A 19,505-nucleotide genomic window follows, 5' to 3' on the forward strand; every position below is an offset into this window, starting at 1 on the left:
AAGGACAACTTGCAGGAGCTGGTTCCCTATACCAGATGGGTTCTGGGGTCAAACTCTGGTACTCAGGCCCAGTGGCATCTCACTGGCTCCCAAACTGTTTATTCAGTATTTTGCCACAGCAATGGAATGATGCCTAGCACAACCAAGGAGGTCAGAGTGGACTCTTTCATCCATTTCCTAGCTCAGAACTGCAAAAGGATGAGAGGCAAGCACAGCAATAGGAGAGTAAGTTATGGCACACTTCCTTGCCTGGGTGTCATAGGAAAAACCCACACAAAAGCCACTGATAGAGGGGGCCTGGATATTTCTGAATGCGCTTTGCAAGGGACTCCTGCATGTAACTGAAGGGGAAAGAAATGAATGGCTGCTTCCCAGGCAGGCGTGTGAGGTCAGGAACAAATCTCAGCCTAAGATGATAACACAGGAGATGAACTCAGTTTGCCACACCTCTTTTTCAAAAGGCCAAGACATTATTCAGGGTTTTGTAAAGGAATTCTACCAGGCCAGACAGTGAGGCAGAAAGCACAGGCCATAAACAACACCTGGGTCTGGGCCTCTGAAGTGAAGAATAGAGCTTTTCTTTCAGAGCCTTTCAATGTACTTTTATTAAGTGTGAATTTCCACAAAGCGACAGAAAGTACACTGAAGAGGTTATTACCATCCATGTGTGCAGCATGCCCACTGCTATTCACCAACGTGGAATACGGATCTTCATTCTGTGGCAAGACTCCTGCAGCCATCCTCGTCTGTTGGAAAATTTAAAGAAGTTCATTACTTACTAACCACGTTAGCCATCTGCCGCCCAATATGGCAGTCATTAACTATACGGCCCTTTCGGGTTTTTTTCTCCCTTCCCTGTATGGCTGAACTCAGGATGTCACAAATACTAAGTAAGTATTCTACTACTGAGCTGCATCCCTAGATACCTAATACTTGAAATATAGGCAGTCTAGGTTCAAATGTACTGTTTGAAAATTCAGTACAAAGAAAGGTAAACTAAACTTGGGCAAAGTAGCACATTCCTTTAATCCCAGCATGGGGGAGGCAGATCTATCTCTTTGAGTTTGTCTGGGTTCCAGGACAGCCGGAGCAATATAGAAAGACCCTGTCTCAAAAAAAGAAAATAAAGAAAAGAGAAAGGGAGAGAGGGAGAGGGAGAGAGGGAGTGAGGGAGGGAGAGAGAGAGAGAGAGAGAGAGAGAGAGAGAGAGAGTTAGAGTTAGAGAAAGAAAGGTAGAGAAAGAAGTAAAAACAATCTTACTACTACTAATAACCAAGATTGTGCTTTGACCTCCACGTGTGCCCTAACATGCACACATCTACACACAACACACACACATACACACATAGCACACATACATCATGCACACAGACACCAAAAAAGTCAAAACTAGATGCTGATATGGTACAGAAATTCTTACATTTTTATTTACAATTATTATATTGTTAAACTGCTTTTCTTTGTCATGTTTAGACTTAATGTTTTATGTTCCTGAATTTATACTGAAAATTCACATAAAAATGAAAATGCAAAACTGTCCATATCTGATTTCTGTGCCCATTCCCACTGACAATCATATACTTGGGTACATTTTGATTCCTTGGGAAGAAAAAAAAAATCTAACAGGAAGAATGGGGGTTATTTTGTTTTGTAAAATGAAGTATTTCCACCAAGTGGCTTCCGAAAGCGCAGCCTCCACTCTCCACAGGGTCAGTGTGCTCGTCCCATGCCTCTGGCTTGCATCGCTGTTAACATCTGTGGCTGGGACTGTGCACAGATTGGTGTCCTCAAAAGGGCTGACCACACAAGAGGCAGGCAGGAGGATCTCAAATTTGAAGCTACAAAGTGCGGCACTATCTCAAAACAAATACACCCCCTACCCTACCCTACCCTACCCCCACCCCCACCAACCAAGCAAGCAAGCAACCAACCAACCCCTTGCCCGCTCTGCAGCACTGAGGGCTGGGCTCTGGTAGAGCCTATCTCCTTAGATACAAGGGATGCTCTCCAAGCTAGAGCACTTGCTCAGCTTGCTGGAGGCCTGGGTTCAACCCCTCTCATTGTGAAAAGCCTCCACCAAAACAAATAGTGTAGCAGAATAGAAAGTTTGACTTTAATTACCTGAATAATTACTTGAGTTACAGGGTCAATTTTCACAAATCTGAGATATGTAATAAAAAGTCAGTTTGAGAAATTGACTATAAGACCCTCAGGTAACAGAAAGTCAGCTCTGCCCATATCTGCAGAGCCCTCCAGTACGCCATGCAGATTCCTTCCTTTCTTTGTGTTTGTCAATCTGCCTTTATCTGGGAATCTGCTTACCTCAGTTTCACTGCTGTAGAAATTTAAGTTTTCCTCTTTGCCCAGATGGCTGTAACTTTTCCGCCATTTTCCCCCTTTAGACTCCTTCTCACCTACCTTCCTCGAGAAAAGCCTGGATATATTTCCATCAGGTCTTAACTATCTACTTTTCATTAAAGGGGTTAATTGGTTTCTTTGGAAATGTCCTTTGGTATTTTTGTTGGGAGTGACCTCTGGCCTTGACTCCGGGTTAGTTTAGATGCACGGCTAAGGCTAACCTTCCCAAGGGTTTGCAGTGAGGTGTCCAGAGGCCTTCCCACTCTGGCTAAGGGAGCAGAATTACTTGCAGCCAGCTGACCTCTTACATTTTTCTGGCCTCAGACATTTGTACAGATCAGTACTCACCACTCTGCAGTTCAGCAAAGCTCTGAGGGCTTTCTAGGGTGGGGTCTCCCTCATTCTCTCTGAGACCTTATCTATGCAGAGCCTTCGGTTGAGTTCATCCCTCTGTGCATCTCTGGAAGGCCTGGTCCTCTCCCTAAACTAAGTCTGGAAACTGCCCCCAGGGAGGCAACTGGTGCAACCTCAGACTCCCCTGTTTACCCCCTGTTCAGTCTAAGAGACTGAAGCCTGGGCTGCCTACTTTCCAACCATTTTTAAAAGGTTGTCTAGAATTTTAGTTAGGGTAAGAAGAAATCTGCTTATTTATCTATTTGGAGTGATATCTTTCCACTCATCTCTGAAATTCAAATCTTAGATCTCTGAAACAATGTCTGCAGTATGCCACCATTGCATAGAAACAGTACAATTATACATAATTGCTGATCAAATATCATGATTTAAATATATTATAGAGTCAAAGTTCTGTTTAAAACTTAATGATTCAACTGCCAACGATATGAACTGGCTTGAGCGCTGTTTGTCTTCTTTTGCAAAATGAGGATTATATATATCTACTTTCATAGGTTCTTACAACCTATGAAAGACTTAGTGTTTGTGCATGTGTAACACCACTAAAGCAAGGCCAGCCACAAAGCAAACACTTGTTAGCTTACTTTACAATACTGTACTATTTTTCCATTTCTTCTTGGCTACAGTTACTTCATTTTGCTCCTACCTTAAAGAGTTTGTAAGAGATCCTTTGCATTTCCTGTCTAATTCTTCTGCTAGTAGTAACAGCTGAGCTTCCAAAAAGTCTTAAGGAAACATTAGGCCCATTCACAACTGACTTTATTCATATGCCTACCTACAGAACAAGGAGCTTCGATTTGAATCCCGACGTTCACTCTGTGATCACACATTATGTAACTCACTTCCTGACTCAATGACAAGTGCTTTGTTCACTATATCCTACAGTTCTTTTATCCCTAAAATCTCCGAAAATGACTCAACTGTTCAGAATTAGTCACACAGTTCACTAATTAGTACCCAGCACTTAGAGCTCAAGTGCAGTGGTGAACTATTACTCACACATCTAAGGAGAACAGTTAGGAAGTAATGTTCTATTTCCTAAGGAATTTGTTCACAGACTAAGTGGTGAGGTACTAGCGAATCCTCGGCACTCTCCTCTCTTTTCTGGATGCAACTGTGTTGTGCGTATTTCTTGGAGAGAATTTGTGAGGTCTTGCATTAAGCAAGTGCTCCAACCCTTCCCTGATGCTCTCAGCTCCAGCACTGCACCTTGGGCATGCATCAGGACACTTTGGGCACCTGTGAAGTGCAGATTCCTTGTCCCTGCTTCCTAGTGTCTGATTCCAGGGGGCACTCAGATTTTACTCTCTGGCGTTCTGATGTGTGAGGTTTTGTTCACTCTTAAGCACAACACTGCCAATGTGCTAAGATTCTAGACAATAATCACAGTTCAGGAAGGTGATGACTTATCCAAGCCATGTAGACACTATGATGCTCAAATGAAAGCGTATTTTATGCTCATTCATAATATGATGATGTGGCGGTTTGAATATGCTTGGCTCAGGGAATGGCACTATTAGGAGGTATAGCCTTGTTGGAGTAGGTGTGGCCTCGTTGGAGGAAGTGTTTCACTGTGGGCTTTAAGAACCTCTGCCTGCCGGGATGCTGCCATGCTCCTGCCTTGATGAAAATGGACTGGACCTCAGAACCTGTAAGCCAGCCCCAATTAAATGTTGTCCTTATAAGAGTTGCCTTAGTCATGGTGTCTCTTCACAGCAGTAAAACCCTAACTAAGATAGATGATAACCAAATGATACTAGCTCACTCCATGTCAGGAACTAATCCAATTCCTTTATATATCTTTATTTCTTCTAATTCTTATCATACCCTATTACATAAGACAGAACACTTATTCCTACTTTTAGTAGACTTTTGGTTTTCACATTTATTTAGTGTGTATGCACAGGCCACAGCACACACCTAGAACAATGCAAGTACAAGGACAGCGTCATATCTCAGATTCCTGGATACATTTACATCTCTCTAAGTTCTTGTAAGTCTTTCATCTTGACAATCTTTTTGTCCTCTTTCTGAATCCTCAAGAGATTGGATCTGTTTTCTTCTCAGCCCCAGCCCGTAGTTCCTCTCTGTTATGAAGCCTTCTCAAATGCCAACTATATATGGGACTCATATCTGAAGAAAGGCTCACCTATGCAGGCTTGGACACTATTAAAACAGCTTCTGGCAATCCTTAGGGAGAGAGCTGAGGCCATCTGACAAATCTACTTAGCAGTTTCTGTGATCTCACACCTGAACTACACCTTAGGGAAGTCTGCAAGCTGATTGCAAGGTTCCCAAGAGACAAGTCACACAGCATGGAAAAACAACACTCCACAAGCCCTCCTATTTCATCATTTAAGAAACTGCTGCTGAATTAATATTCTTAAGAATTAATATTCTTAAGAATATTCTTAAGAATATTAATTCAGGGTTAAAGTACAGCTTCTAAACCCTACCTGGGTTTACACACACACACACGCACACGCACACACATACACACACACACACACACACACACACGCATGCAAGAGCTTTCTCTAAAACTTACATGATTCTCACTAGACAATTCAGTTGTAGAGAAAGAAGAACACAGTTAGTAGACTCATCATGAGTCTCAAGACTTACTGTAAAGCTACAGCAAGGAGTAGGGAGGGGCAAGGAAAGAGTTTTGTTGCATCAATCAATGTAACAAAGCAGATTCGAGCAGAGTCAAAAAATACAGTTAACCAACTAAAAAATTTTTAATTTTATAAATACAGTGAGGGAAATGGAGAGGGGAGAGAGAGGGAGAGGAAAAGGGGGAGAGAGAGAGAGAGAGAGAGAGAGAGAGAGAGAGAGAGAGAGAGAGAATTAGTTAGTTTTGTATTTACACATTGGTACCCAAAAGAGATCCTCTAGAACCAGTTTCAGACAGCTGTGAGCCACCTGATGTAGCTGCTGAGTTTTAAATTAGGATTCTCTGCAAAAGTAGCATCTGTTTTTAACCATTTCTCCAGTGACTTAAAGTACTTTTTAACATCATTTAAAAGTTTCAACCTAGACAGCTCAGAGACCCAGGGTAAAACCAAATACTACTGGTCTTAACAAACAAACAAACAAACAAACAAACAAACAAACAAACCAAACCAAACCAAACAAAAAACCATTATCAACAAAATGACTCTCCTAATGGAATTCTGCTATCCTCATAGACTGGTACCTTACTCAGCCATCACCAGAGAAGCTTCCTCCTGCAGCAGATGGGAGCAGATACAGAGACCCACAGCAGGACAATGTGCAGGAAGAATGAGACCGTGGAACACACACAGCTCTAAATGGGCTGTCTCCATCAAACCCCTCCCCTCAGAGCTCAGGAATCCCTGAGGAAGAGGAGGCAGGCATAAAAGCCAGAGGGGATGGAGGGCACCAAGAGATCAAGGCCCTCTGAATCAACTGAGCAAGGCTCATATGAACTCAGAGACTGCAGCAGCAAGCGCGGGTCTACACCAGGTCCTCTGTGTATATATTGTAGCTTAGCTTACTATTTTTAGGGGACTCCTGAGCATCTGAACAAGTGGGTCTCTGATTCTTACGCCTGCTCTTGGGGTTCTTTTCCTTCTGTTGGTTTGCCTTATCCAACTTATATGTAATGAGTTGTTTTATATTATTATTCTTGTTGTTGTTTGCTATTCTTATATCATTATTATTTTGTTGTGTCTGGTATCTCTTAGAAGCCTGTTCCTTTCTATGAGAGGCAGAAAGGGAGTGGATCCAGAGGGGAGGGGAGGAGGGAAGAACTTGGAAGAGTAGAGTCACAGGAAACTATAATCAAGGTATACTGTATGAGAAAAGAATCTATTTTCTTTTAAAAAAATATTTATTTATTGTATATGAGTGCGCTGTAGCTGTCTTCACACACACCAGAAGAGGGCATCCGATCCCATCACAGGTGGTTGTGAGCCACTATGTGGTTGCTGGGAATTGAACTCAGGTCCTCTGGAAGAGCAGTCAGTGCTCTTAACCCCTGAGCCATCTCTCCAGCCCAAGAATCTATTTTCAATTACAAAAAAACTGTTCAAACTTTCTTTCTGTCAAAGACATTAAGAGAATGAGAAGAGGAAACAGACTGGGAGAAAATATTTCAAATTACATAGTGATAAAGGTGGTCAAGCATCCAATTCAGACAACTTACACAAACAAGTTCATTGAAAACGCTGTTATCTCTGTTGTAAAAAGTCAACTGGTGGTAATTAGAATGTTTTTAAGTAAAAAACCTTGAGTTAGTAGTAGTATGGGCTCTATCTAGTACCATATATCTACAATGCCAGCACTTAGGAGGTAGAGGCAGGAAGGGGCAAGTTCAACACAGCAAGAAATCAGTTACATTTTAAATCAGACTTATACATAATGGTGACCTGGGAATTTGACTGTAAACAAGTTAAAAGGTAAAATTAAGTTGCAGTGTAGTGATTTTTCACATAACTATGTGAAAAAATTGCAAAGCAAGAGGGAATGCCATTTGTATCGCTACAAGGAGAACAATAACATAGTATGAGGGACTTAGGTTCAGAACAAAGACAGATTATGTTACACTGCATTCCCTTTGCACATTACTGCGTTGCTTGAACTTTAAATCAAATATACTTTTGATATAAAAAAGGAGGAATAAATAAGAAAGAACAAAGTAAAATCAAATATGTGCTTGAATATGATAGGATGAAATGCATCTGTTTGTATGCTAACTTAAAGAAGAAATGGTCCAGTACCTGGACAAACACATCAAGAACACTGATGCAAGCATTTGGCAGTTCACTCAATATATGGAAAGAGAAAAATAAGCCATAATATATAGCACTAACCATGAGTTAACATGGCTAAAAGGAAAAATAAGAAAGAGCCTGGGCTGGCAACAGGGCTTGGCAGACAGAAGCACTTGCTGCATAAGCCTGACAACGTAAGGCCAACCAGAACCGACCCTGTGCAAGGAGAATGGACTCCCCAGAGTGGTCCTCTGCATACATGGGATGCACATATAAAACAGAAGCCAGAGCGTACAAAGAGGTCCAACAATAGTCTATCAAGTGCTGGCAAATACAGAGAGTGGTGGGAACACTCCTTTACATTTGCTCATAAAGCTAAACAGAGTGTTACATGAAATCTGAAAATCGTGTCCCCATCTGATGCCCATCACTCAAACACCTGCCCATGAGTCTCACAGAGCATTATTTATGATCGCACAAAGCCAGATGGAGCTGTGATGTCACACTGTACTAGGAATGCTGTTCTGTGATGGAAATGAAAGAGCTGTTTATCTGAGGGACTCAGGTAAATCCTAAAAGGAAACTGACTGTTCTCCACACGTGTTCTGGGATTGTGCTAAGTGAAAAACTCTGGTTTGAAAAGGCTATATATCATGTGAATACATTCATAGGCTTTCTGGAAAAGACAAAAACTGCACAGACAGCAAGCAAGCAAGTTTTTGCAAGGGTTTTCAGAAGGGTAGAGAGGGCTGACCAGGTACAGCACAGATTATTTTCAGGACCAAAAAAACTATCTTATTTTTTAGTGTTATGATAAATACATATAATCTAGTTACCGAGGACCATAGATTTTCACAACATAAAGAATACCTACCAATGTATTTTAAAATTCAAGATTTTAAAACATTAACCAAGAAGGGGATGGGTTGCAGCACAGATCCCAGAGGAAGCAAAGGAATTTAATCGCATTATAAAGGGAAGACAGACGCTCACTGTGGGAATGGTGAGAAAGGTACAAGTAACTTTGGAAATGAAGGGCGAGAGAGAGGGAACTATCTATCCATGGGTACTAGGTTCTGCTTCTACGGCGGTCAGGATAGCAATCCTAAGTCTGTCTCGTGTTCACCGAGACAGAGAATACAAGTGAAAAGACAGCAAAGGAAGGGCGACCCAGAACGTGGACTAGGAAGTTACAGGGGAGTAAGGAGGAAGTGAACCATGGCTGCAGGCGTGGCACTGTGGGAAACTCCTGCTAAGTTAACAGAGTTCTCTCCCTTATCTGCAAGGACATGTTTCCAGGCCTGTCAGTGAATGCCTGAAACCAGGCACAGTAATGGCCACAGATGTCCTCCACTCTTTCTAATGCATGCACACTTGCTATAGAATAATTTATAAAATAGGCAAATAACAGGTTAACAATAACTAACAAAATAGGACAATTGTAACAATATACTGCTAATAGTTATGTAACCACTAACAGTTATGTAAAATATCTTATTACATTCTAGCTTCTATGTTAGACAATACAATGCCTGCATGATTAGATGAAGAGAGGAGAAGGACACAGGTGTTGTGATGCAGCCATTAGCCTGCTGCACAAAGGTACACATGTACTGCTATATAATTGAACAGGAGGCCTGTGACGGCCTATGAGTGAGTGACTAATGAGTAGGTGGCACTCACAGCATGCATGCACTGGACAAAGGGATGACTCATGGCCAGGGCAGGAAAGGGTGGAGTGCAAGACTGCACCATGCTGCTCAGAATGGCACGCAATGTAAAATTTACAATTTTTTTTTAATTTCTGGAATTTTCCACTTCATAATTTCAAACCATGGTTAAATAGATAACCAAAGCCATGGAAAGCAAAACCACAAATAAGAGATCACTGCAGTAGAAGCATATATGTGATACACACACACATACACACACTCACACATCTGTGGTCACAGTCAGTCAGTTACCTGAAAGCAATGAAACCCTAGCTTGATGAGCATATCAGAGCAAATCTGGTTTCTAATACCATTCTCCAGTGAAGGGACACAGGAACCCTTGTGGAACCAACTCTTTTTAGGGCTGGAGAAGGGTATATTCAAGATAAGCCTAGATCATCTTGTAGTGCTACAAAGCAGGTAAGAACTCAAAACTCTAGTTGACAATGTCAAAGGAACAGGAGCCAAATGAAAGCATGCTTGATGGCTAAGCTGGAGCAGAGCGAATAGAGCAGAGCACAGCACAGCAGAGAGAGCAGAGCATAGTGAGAAGGGAGAACAGAGCAGAGCAGAGAGTGCAGAGCAGAGCAAGCAGAGCAGAGCGAGAAGGGAAAGCAGAGCAGAGCAGAGAGAGCAGAGCAGAGAGCAGCAGAGCAGAGAGCAGCAGAGCACTGCACAGCAGAGCAGAACAGAGCACAGCAGAGCAGGACAAGCAGAGTAGAGCCCACGCTGGCTAGCAGCAACATCCCCTCACATGCACAACTATAAATTCAGGCCATTCATGTAACATTTTATCAACTTTTGATAACATAAAATGATATCATTATGCTGGTATAGTTTTCCAAAACAGGAGAAAGGCACATACAGAAATAAAGGCTAAAGGGGAGGCAGACATACCTGTACATCTTCAGAGAGAAAGAGACCATGTGACAGGCACACATGAACCAACTCAATCTGAGAAATACTTGAGCCTTTAACAGGAACCACAAAAAACATGGTATGCAGAGTAGTAGAGAGCAAGGATAAATAAAACAGTCTTTGACCTTTAGGAAGTACATGCTTAGTAAAAGGGATAGAAGAGCACACCCTGAAATTAACAAGTGCAAATACTCTAAGGATGCTGTAAGCAAGGGAAATCAGATCTGATACAATCTGAAGAGAATCCAAGATTGAAGGCTAGTCTATAATAGGCTGCATTGGGCTCTAAGATCTCTTCATCACATGCCTAACACAGACTTTAAGGTAATATGTCATTTTTAAATCTATGAATATGCAGACATACATGTACTGAGTATATGAGTGGAGATCAGAAGAGAAACTCAGGTATAGCTCCTTGCCTTCTACCTTGTCTGACAGAGTCTTTTGTTTACTGCTAGCTATGCCAGATTAGCCAATCTGTGAGTTACCATGATTTCTTGTCTCCAGCTCCCATCCTGCTGTAGGAGAACTGAGATTACTAAAGTCATATGCCACCTCATTCACCTTACCTGGCATCCAAACTCAGCTCCGCATGTTTGCACCACAAGCCTTACCCACAAAGCCAATTCCTCAGCCCCTCACCTTAATTTTTTTACAATAAAAGAGTGGTGCTATTCTATAATTTGAGATCACCTAGACAAGTTAATTTTCTAAAAAAAAAAAAAACATTTAAAAGTCTAAATTTTAATATAGAAAAAATTGTTCAATTTGATTTTTGTGTTCACTTATTTGAGGAGTTGATTTGTCTGTCAAGAACTCTATACTGATCTAAGTAATAGTAACTCAGAAAACAAATGGGAGGTATAGGCAGGCTAGAAGTGCAATTATTCTGCCATACATTTATATCAACTTAAATCATTATGGGCATTCACCCTTCAAAAAAATCTACAAATCATCAGTAGCATTCCGCTTTCCATATTTTGAACCATGTCATCATAGAGAAGGACAGAAATGAGAATACTTTCCCCAAGTGTATCAGAACAAGCATAGCTAACCGCAGAGAGAAAAGCCCTCCCCTGTGGTTGATCCTTATCATCTTTGTTTAAAAAGCTTCTGCTCAAAGGAAAGCAAATGCTGAACTAAAGTCAGCTATTCCGTACAGTCCTTGCCTTACACAATAAGGCAGGATAAGATGGTGGCATGATAGGACCTTTACAAATTAGGTACAAAGACTTTCATGACTGAAATGAGCTCAGCTACTGGGTAGAAAGAAAGACATAGCAGCCAATTAGTAGAAATCTCATGTAAGAGGAGTTGGGAGAGATACATGCTGGCATTCACTATGGCATATTATTTTGGCAGTACACGAAAATATGAAAAAATCAAGGTATAATGCTACAAAAATAGAATTCAAAGGAAGTCAAAGATAAAATTCTATATATGTAAATGTGCATAGGAAAGGGCCTTGCTGTGCAAGCAGCTGGCCACAGTTCTCACTTGTGTTCTGCCTGCCTTTTGTCCAGTGAGATGACATTCATGCTTTGCTCTGGCTTCTCCTATGTTCTAAGCCCCAGCTCTAAGGGGCAGCACCTGATCTGAGCCAACCCTCCTTCCCTTTCACCCTAGCCTGAGACGATGGGATCAGCCTTCTCCTTTGGATACAGAGAATTCTGAATAAAGGCCCAGAGCTGAGCAGTAGCCAGTCTGCAGTAACCATAAACTCCAGTTAGAGACCTGCAATCTGGCCATAGCTGGGGCTGGAAAGGCAGGAAATGCCTTCTGGGAGCCCCAAAGCTAGGAAATGCCAGGTAGAGCCATTTTTCTTGATTTACTCTGGCTGCAGGGTTTGGCCAGGTCCTGTGCTACCTCCTTAGTCATGGTACCTAGCCTGAGGCTGGACCCACATATGCCAAAGGCAGTATGGAGATGACCTGTATAGAGTCATCAAGCCCCACCTACCTTTACTCTCCAGATGGGTGCTGACTGCTTAAACATGTCAGACAAAGTTCAAAGCTAACCGGACAGCCATTAGGGTTGAGTTTTTCACCTGCTCATTTAACTTTTGTATTTCTTAAGTCACACAACTTTGATACAAAGTTAATGTTTAAAAAAGCAAATTCTCCTTTTAAATTTAGGTTAATAATTCACACAGATGGAAGCAACAACTTGTAGCTTGTGACCAGGCCTGTTGATTACTATGGAAATGGGGCAGTCTGATGCTACCCTGTGCTCAACACTTGTGCTCAACAAACACCCCTGGAATTATTTAAAAAAAAAAAAAAGGAGGAGGAGGAGGAAAGAAAAGAAGCTTTCCCCACTTATGTTTCTACATTTTACTCTACATAATTTCTTTATGTCTTATTATTTTATTAAGATGATTGAACTAGTTTTTGAAAATTAGTTTAGTCACCTTTCTTCAAAAGCTCATGGTGGCTCAGATATCTGCAGATAACCAAAACACCACCCATTCTTACAACGGGTTAAAAATACTTAATGGCTGGGGTACAGCTCACTGAAACAGTACTTGTCTAATAGGTGCCAGGCCCTGCATTTGGTTTCTAGCATGAAAGTGTGAGTGGAGAAAAGGTTGATACACTTAGCACATATACATCCAAGGCAGATAATAAGGGTGGAGATTAAAACCTGAAGTGGTCAGCGGTTTAGACTGTGCTCTTGTACTAGGCCCAACAGGCCAGGCCCAGCCCAAATGCTCACTCGCACTAGATGTCAGGTTGTCAAACAGAATTCATAAGGAACCAGTGTCCCAAACAGAAGAAGATGAATAGAAGCCATTCTAAACCTGCATATCTCCTGTAGTTACCTCCAATGACCAATCTGGCTTTTTTCCTTTCCTTGCTTTTCTGCTTTCTCTACCTATAAAGCCAACCTCTTCCACTGGTTTGAGCTATAGGACCACCTTTAAATAGGATGCTTTCAGATTCAAGACTTTCTAGCATAGCCAACTACATCTGGAAAACATTAGAAGGAAAGTACAGTGCTGATTATGTCTCTGATTAAATCTCCCTTCGGGGGTGCCGCCAACAGAACCCCGCTGTCTTGGGACTAGGAAAGTGGAAATGGGGCAGGAATGAAAGGAAGAAAAAGAGAAGGGTCTTTTATTCCTGGGTCAGCAGTTTAGGTTTCTGAATTTGTCCTGTGCAGTAATTTAGTAACAGGAGTCTTCAAGTCCCAACTCTAGCAACAAAACAGCTGTCTAAACAGAACTGGAGGCACAGGGGTAAAGAACATGCTTATTGCCACGGAGCATCATATTAAAAAGTATGTCACAAAATCTAATACACAGGCTGGCGAGATGGCTAGTGGTATAAAAGTGGTTGCCCCCTCAACTGACTGACTTAAGTTCCATCCCTGGATCCCACTGTGGAAGGAGAGAAACAACTCCAAAAAGTAGTTCTCTAACCTAACACGGGCCATGACATGCATGTACCCACACTTCTACACACACCACAGCAACAATACAGCTTATACACATACACATCATATAGAGTATACTTCCACTCTACATATAACACACAGATAAAAGACTGGAAGAATACACAACAAAAATTAAGAATGGATTATAGGGGCTGGAGAGGTGGCTCAGTGGTTAAGAGCACTGACTGCCCTTCCAGAGGACCTGAGTTCAATTCCCAGCAACCACATGGTGGCTCACAACCATCTGTAATGGGATCAGAGGCCCTCTTCTGGTGTGTCTGAAGACAGTAACATTGTACTCACATATGTAAAATAAAATAAATCTTAAATATATATATATATACGTATATATAAAGAATAGATTATAGATTTTTATGTTCTTTTCTAATTACAGATTATTTTCTAAATTTGACTATATATCTTTGAAGAAAAACATTTTATTTATGAAACATGATTGTATTATATGTCATACTTCTTGGGAAGCAATATTGGGAACAAAATAAAATAAAAGCAGAGCCATGACATGAATTTTAAAAGCAGGCAATTAACAGAAGGCTCAAGCAATGGAGCGAATGTAAAATCTCTAGAACCAGGTATTAAAAACAAACAATAAATAAGAACTATCAAAGTCTGACTTGGCAAAGCTGTGAATCTAAATGCAAAATGTTTCCCTAAGTAGGTAACCTCAGAGTCCTCCTTATATCCATAGGAACTTGCTATAGAATTTTACATATAGGGAGACAAGTTGGGTAAAGGGAATAAAGTCCTAACCACAAAATGGAACAGGTGTGTATAGAACAATTTTATTTGAACTATAATTAATAGAGATAACTTAGACCTTTAAAAACGACGCCATTTCCTTCCTGTGATTATTTGTGGGTCGTCTGTTAACCTGCCTTCACCTATGGTGGCCAGCTACGTTTGCTATATAAAAATGGCAGCATTCAAACAGGAAGTCTGGTCTAGAGACTCATAGTTATCCACCCTGAGAGAGAAAGATCCCAAATAAATGAAGTATTTTGTATCAGCCAGATCCAGGCTATGTAGATCTGCCACTCAAAAAGTCGTTAACTAAATAACTACCCCCCCCCTTTTTTTTTGAGATACCATTTCACCTCAGTCATAATAGCTGTCATCAAAAACAAAAACAAAAACAAAACCCCAAAACCTCAAAACCAGTGAATGCTAATGAGAATACAAAGAGGGAAAGAAGCCTTCCAAGGTTCTATTTTTGATGGGAATATAAGCCACCCATCATGGAAACCAGTATGAGCTAGCTATACCAATCACTTCTGGGTATATCAAAGTCTGCTTACCACAGAAATACCTGCATATCCAGGTTTACTGCTGGACACAGCCTAGTTAGTGAACTAATCTTGGTGCCACCAATAAAGGAATCAGAAAACAAACTGTGATGTTTGAGGGAAATAGAACTGGAGATCACGATCCTAAACAAAACAAGCGGACTCCATGGAGAGAAGAGTCACTTACATTCTTTCATATGGAGCATCTAGGGGTGAAGATTGGGAAGGCCATGAAAATAAAGGATCTATTAGAGATGTGGAAGGGAAAAGTGGGTAAGAAAGGAAATAGATAGGGTGAATGTGATATCAATGTGTGTGTGTGTGTGTAAGTGTCATAATAAAACCTATTGTATGATATAATACACATTAATGGGGAAAAAACAAGAAAAAATTAAAATGGTAATGACCTGAGGTCAAGTGCTAAGTTCTAAAGCATGGTTAAAGAGTAATCTAAATAAACACATACTTGTATTCCACTGACACTTAACAAGGGCACTGCGGATACACAATGCAAAAAAATGCAGTTTTTTAAATTAAGGTTTTGGGGAAAACTGAATACCCATATGCAAGAAAGGAGAAGAAAAAGTGAAAAAGAAGGAAGAAAGGAAAAGAAAATTACACCACTTACAAAAATTAACTCAAAGCTGAACATGGTGGCGCATTCCTTTAATCCCAGCACTTGGGAGGCTGAGTCAGGGACATTTCTGTGAGTTCAGGGCCAGCCTGGTCTACATAATGAGTTCCAGGACATCCAGAACTATATAGTGAAATTCTATCTCAAAAAAAAAAAATTAACTCAAAACATATCAAAGATTTAAAAGGAAGATGTAAAATTTTAAGTCCTAGAATTGTGTAATTCCTAGACTTGCGTTATGGCAGCTATCAGTGTGTCAAAGAAAGTGCAGGGAATTATGAAGAAGAGGACACTTGTGAACCCTCAGGAGACACAAGCATTGCTCTAAGCAATACAGAGAAAAGTATGGCAGTTCCTCAAAACACAAACAAACACACCATGTCTGAGCATCTACACAAAGGTCTGAAATCAGTTTGTCAGAGTGTTATGTGTGCTCCCATGTTTACGCTACACTATTCACAGTGTGCATATGCGCCCGCACACATACACAGACGCATATATGCATACACACATAGAAACCCTATTAGTTTCTACACACGGCTGGAGGTGGGAAGCACGATGCTAAGGAAATGAGCCGAAAGGAAAATACAACAGAAGAGAGCAGAACAGAAGTCAGAGAGGTTGAGGGGATGACAGGGGAGTGGAGAGATGGTTGTCAGCAGGAATGCTAGAAAACGGTCACACAGGAGGAACAGGACTTTCCCCTCAGTTGTACAGCATCATGACTACACTCAGCACTATCGTGTTGTATGTTTCCAGAGTGCCAAATTTCAGATTTTCTCACCACAAAAAAATGAAGCAGTAGATGCTAATTTACTTCACACACCAGTCACAAATCATAACATCATTTTATATAGCAATATATAAAAGTACAAATGGCCAATTTAGAGTAATTTATAGGAAAAGCCTCAGAAGAACGGAGATAATAGAATGCTGTAGAGCACTTCCCCAGCGTGTGCAAGGTCCTGGGTCCCATCCCCAGTACTGCAGATAATACACAAACAAATAGTAATATCAGCCAAGCAAGGTACCTGCAGTAATTAGTGTTTAAAAAATGAAAACCAAGGAAAAGAGGGGTATGTGTGTGTGTGTTAGAAGTTAAGCTGAAGAATACTGGCATTTCATGGAAGAATTTTAAAATTATAAAAATTATAAAATTATGGGAAATCCTTAACTGTACTCTTACTTATTTTCCTTAAATCCTCTATTCTCTGACACACAATGTATTTTTATTGAGACTTACGTGTTTAAGACTTTCATAGCATATTTCTTGACCATGTTAGTTTTGTAGATGTTAGTTAGATTTATCACAATCTATAAATGCACTGCTTTATTTAGTGTTTTCTTCATATACTAATTTTTATAAGACCAGGCATCTTGAAGATCCTCTTCATATCACCAGTATCAAAGGCCTGGAACATAAGTGTTCATAAATATTTTCAGAGACACTAAAGATATGATTGTGGTCATGGGAAACTCTAGATGGCCTTTTTTGCCTTTAGTTTTCTCAGAATCTGTTAAAAATGACCCTTTTTTTTTTTTGGTTTTTCGAGACAGGGTTTCTCTGTGTAGCCCTGGCTGTCCTGGAACTCACTCTGTAGACCAGGCTGGCCTTGAACTCAGAAATCCGCCTGCCTCTGCCTCCCGAGTCCTGGTATTAAAGGCGTGCGCCACCATGCCTCGCTTTGACTTTCTTTCTTTCTTTTTTTTTTTTTTTTTTTTAAAGTGTATTCAGTAGTGGTCAAGGAAGATCATATAAAAAGAGAGAGAGCTATTCAATAGTGTTCTCTCAATTCGTTTGGATTCCACCAACAAAGGATTTTCTTCTGATGAAAACCCATCCTCCCTTAAAAGGACATGAAATACTGTTGAGATGGGGAATCTGGGTCTCCAGGACACAATGCTGTGAAGGCACCGGTATCGGGTTAGGAATTAGTTATTGCTAAGACGGACTATGGACTTCCAAATGGGAATCGTCTATGAGGTCTTAGGCAAATTTCATGCTGGTCCCAGTTTGTCTCTAAGACCTGGGTATCCACACTTTTTAAAAAGCCACAGGTGGGGCTGGTGAGATGGCTCAGTGGGTAAGAGCACCCGACTGCTCTTCCGAAGGTCCAGAGTTCAAATCCCAGCAACCACATGGTGGCTCACAACCATCCGTAACGCCCTCTTCTGGAGTGTCTGAAGACAGCTACAGTGTACATACATATAATAAATAAATAAATCTTAAAAAAAAAAAAGCCACAGGTGGGATTCGTGGGTAGCGAGAAGTTTCACTACAACTGAACAGGTAGAAACCACATGGTGATGAGTGAGTGGTTTGGGGCCATACATGCGTGTTTACTTCTTATTTCTTTCCACTAACAGCTCTGATTGTGGCAAATCACCCAAGCCTTCCTTTCTCTCTGAGGGAAAGACAAAAACAAAACAACAACCTGGAATGACACTTTGTGGTTAAACTCAAGAAAGCTTATGCTGTGCAGGGTCGGGGTTGAGGGTGAGGTGGAGGTGGATATATACATGTTCACACAGGTTAATGGTGCCCGCCATGATAACAGCTTCTCAGGCTCCTTCAGCTCGCAGTCAACGAATGATAAGTTTGTGTTCAGTTTTTAGCATAGACAACGCTTGCTGGAATAATTTGATCAGGACCTTCGGAAGAGCAGTCGGGTGCTCTTACCCACTGAGCCATCTCATCAGCCCCACCTGTGGCTTTTTAAAAAGTGTGGATACCCAGGTCTTAGAGACAAACTGGGACCAGCATGAAATTTGCCTAAGACCTCATAGACGATTCCCATTTGGAAGTCCATAGTCCGTCTTAGCAATAACTAATTCCTAATAATTTCCCTAAAGCACTGTTTCTCAAGCTCCACCCCTCTCCTCCCTGGGCCTTTGTTTACGAAATTTTCTTTTCCATTAAAATTTAATACCACAGGTAGGGTGTATCTATGGTGTGGTCCTCTGAAAGGCCACAAACCCTTTATTATATAAGAAAACACACACACACACCAGAGCAGGGACATCGACATCATCATCATCATTATCAACGTTGAGAATGCATGTCAGGAGAAAAAGTGACTTGGTCAAGGTCACGTGACTCGTTTACTGACAGAATGAGGTCCGAATTAGGGATCACAAAGTGGTAGCCTGATAGCTGCTTGTGCCTGTCTTGTCTGCTTTATTTGTAATGAAGAACTAGTTGCCAATATTTCTAATCAAGAGATTTCAACTAAAACACCCAAGCAAGCCTCCAACTGCTCCCGAGAAATCAGAGTGTCGCAGCACTTGAGCAAGACAGAGGGGCGCCCGGTGGCCCTGGTCCCCCGCCCCGCCTCTAGGGATGCGCCTCCAAATAACGCCTCCCTGGATAACCCGCCGCGTAAGGACAACCGTCTGGGGACCGCTCGGCGGGCGCCTAACTGGCTGCGGACTCCGAACCTCTTGGCGCGCTTCGCTCTCCGGCTTCGGAGCCCTGGAGACGACGGGTCGGTGTCTCACGTCTAGGGCCGGGAGGCGCGGGCGGAGAGGACCGGTCGGCCCCGGGCGCTGCTCGGGCGGGTTCCGCGGCGCTGGCCTGCCCGCAGGCCCGGCCTCCCCGCCGCGCCTCTGAGCAGGGGGACTCCCCGCCAGGCGCGCTACACAACGTCTCCCTCGGGCGCGCGCACGGGCCACTCCACAGCCCGGCCGCCGAGGACGCCCTATCGCCGCCGCGGCCTTGCCCGCGCCCGACCCGACAGCCAATAGCCGGAGCCGCTCGGTGCACGTGACACGCGCCAGCCAATGGAGACTCGAGGCGGCCCGTGATGCGGCGGACAGCTCCTAAGGTTTTCGGGCGCCGCTGGGAGGCCGAGCTGGGGCTTGAGTGGTCGCGCGCTGAGCCGACGGCGTGTGCGCGGAAAGCCCGCCAGCCTGCAGCATGGGGGGCGAGGGGCACCGACTCCCCACGAGTCCCGGTGCGGAGTCGCAGGTGAGTAAGGAGGAGCGAGGACTG

The 19,505-nt window shown here is 42.2% G+C and overlaps 1 protein-coding gene across 1 annotated transcript in view; it reads right to left on the minus strand.

Moving 5' to 3' along the window:
- The window catches only part of Ptpdc1 (protein tyrosine phosphatase domain containing 1), a 46,635-nt gene extending 27,392 nt beyond the window's left edge, over positions 1-19,243 (minus strand). The window contains exons 1-2 of the mRNA XM_021180811.1: positions 18,953-19,243; positions 659-746 (exon numbers count right to left, since the gene is read on the minus strand). Of these exons, the coding sequence (XP_021036470.1) occupies positions 659-740 (82 nt within the window). The 5' untranslated portion in view covers positions 741-746; positions 18,953-19,243. The remainder of the gene's footprint in view (positions 1-658; positions 747-18,952) is intronic.
- Positions 19,244-19,505: the final 262 nt, after the last annotated feature.

This window comes from Mus caroli, chromosome 13 (genome assembly GCF_900094665.2).
Source record: "Mus caroli chromosome 13, CAROLI_EIJ_v1.1, whole genome shotgun sequence".
In the NCBI taxonomy this organism is placed as follows: Eukaryota; Metazoa; Chordata; class Mammalia; order Rodentia; family Muridae; genus Mus; species Mus caroli.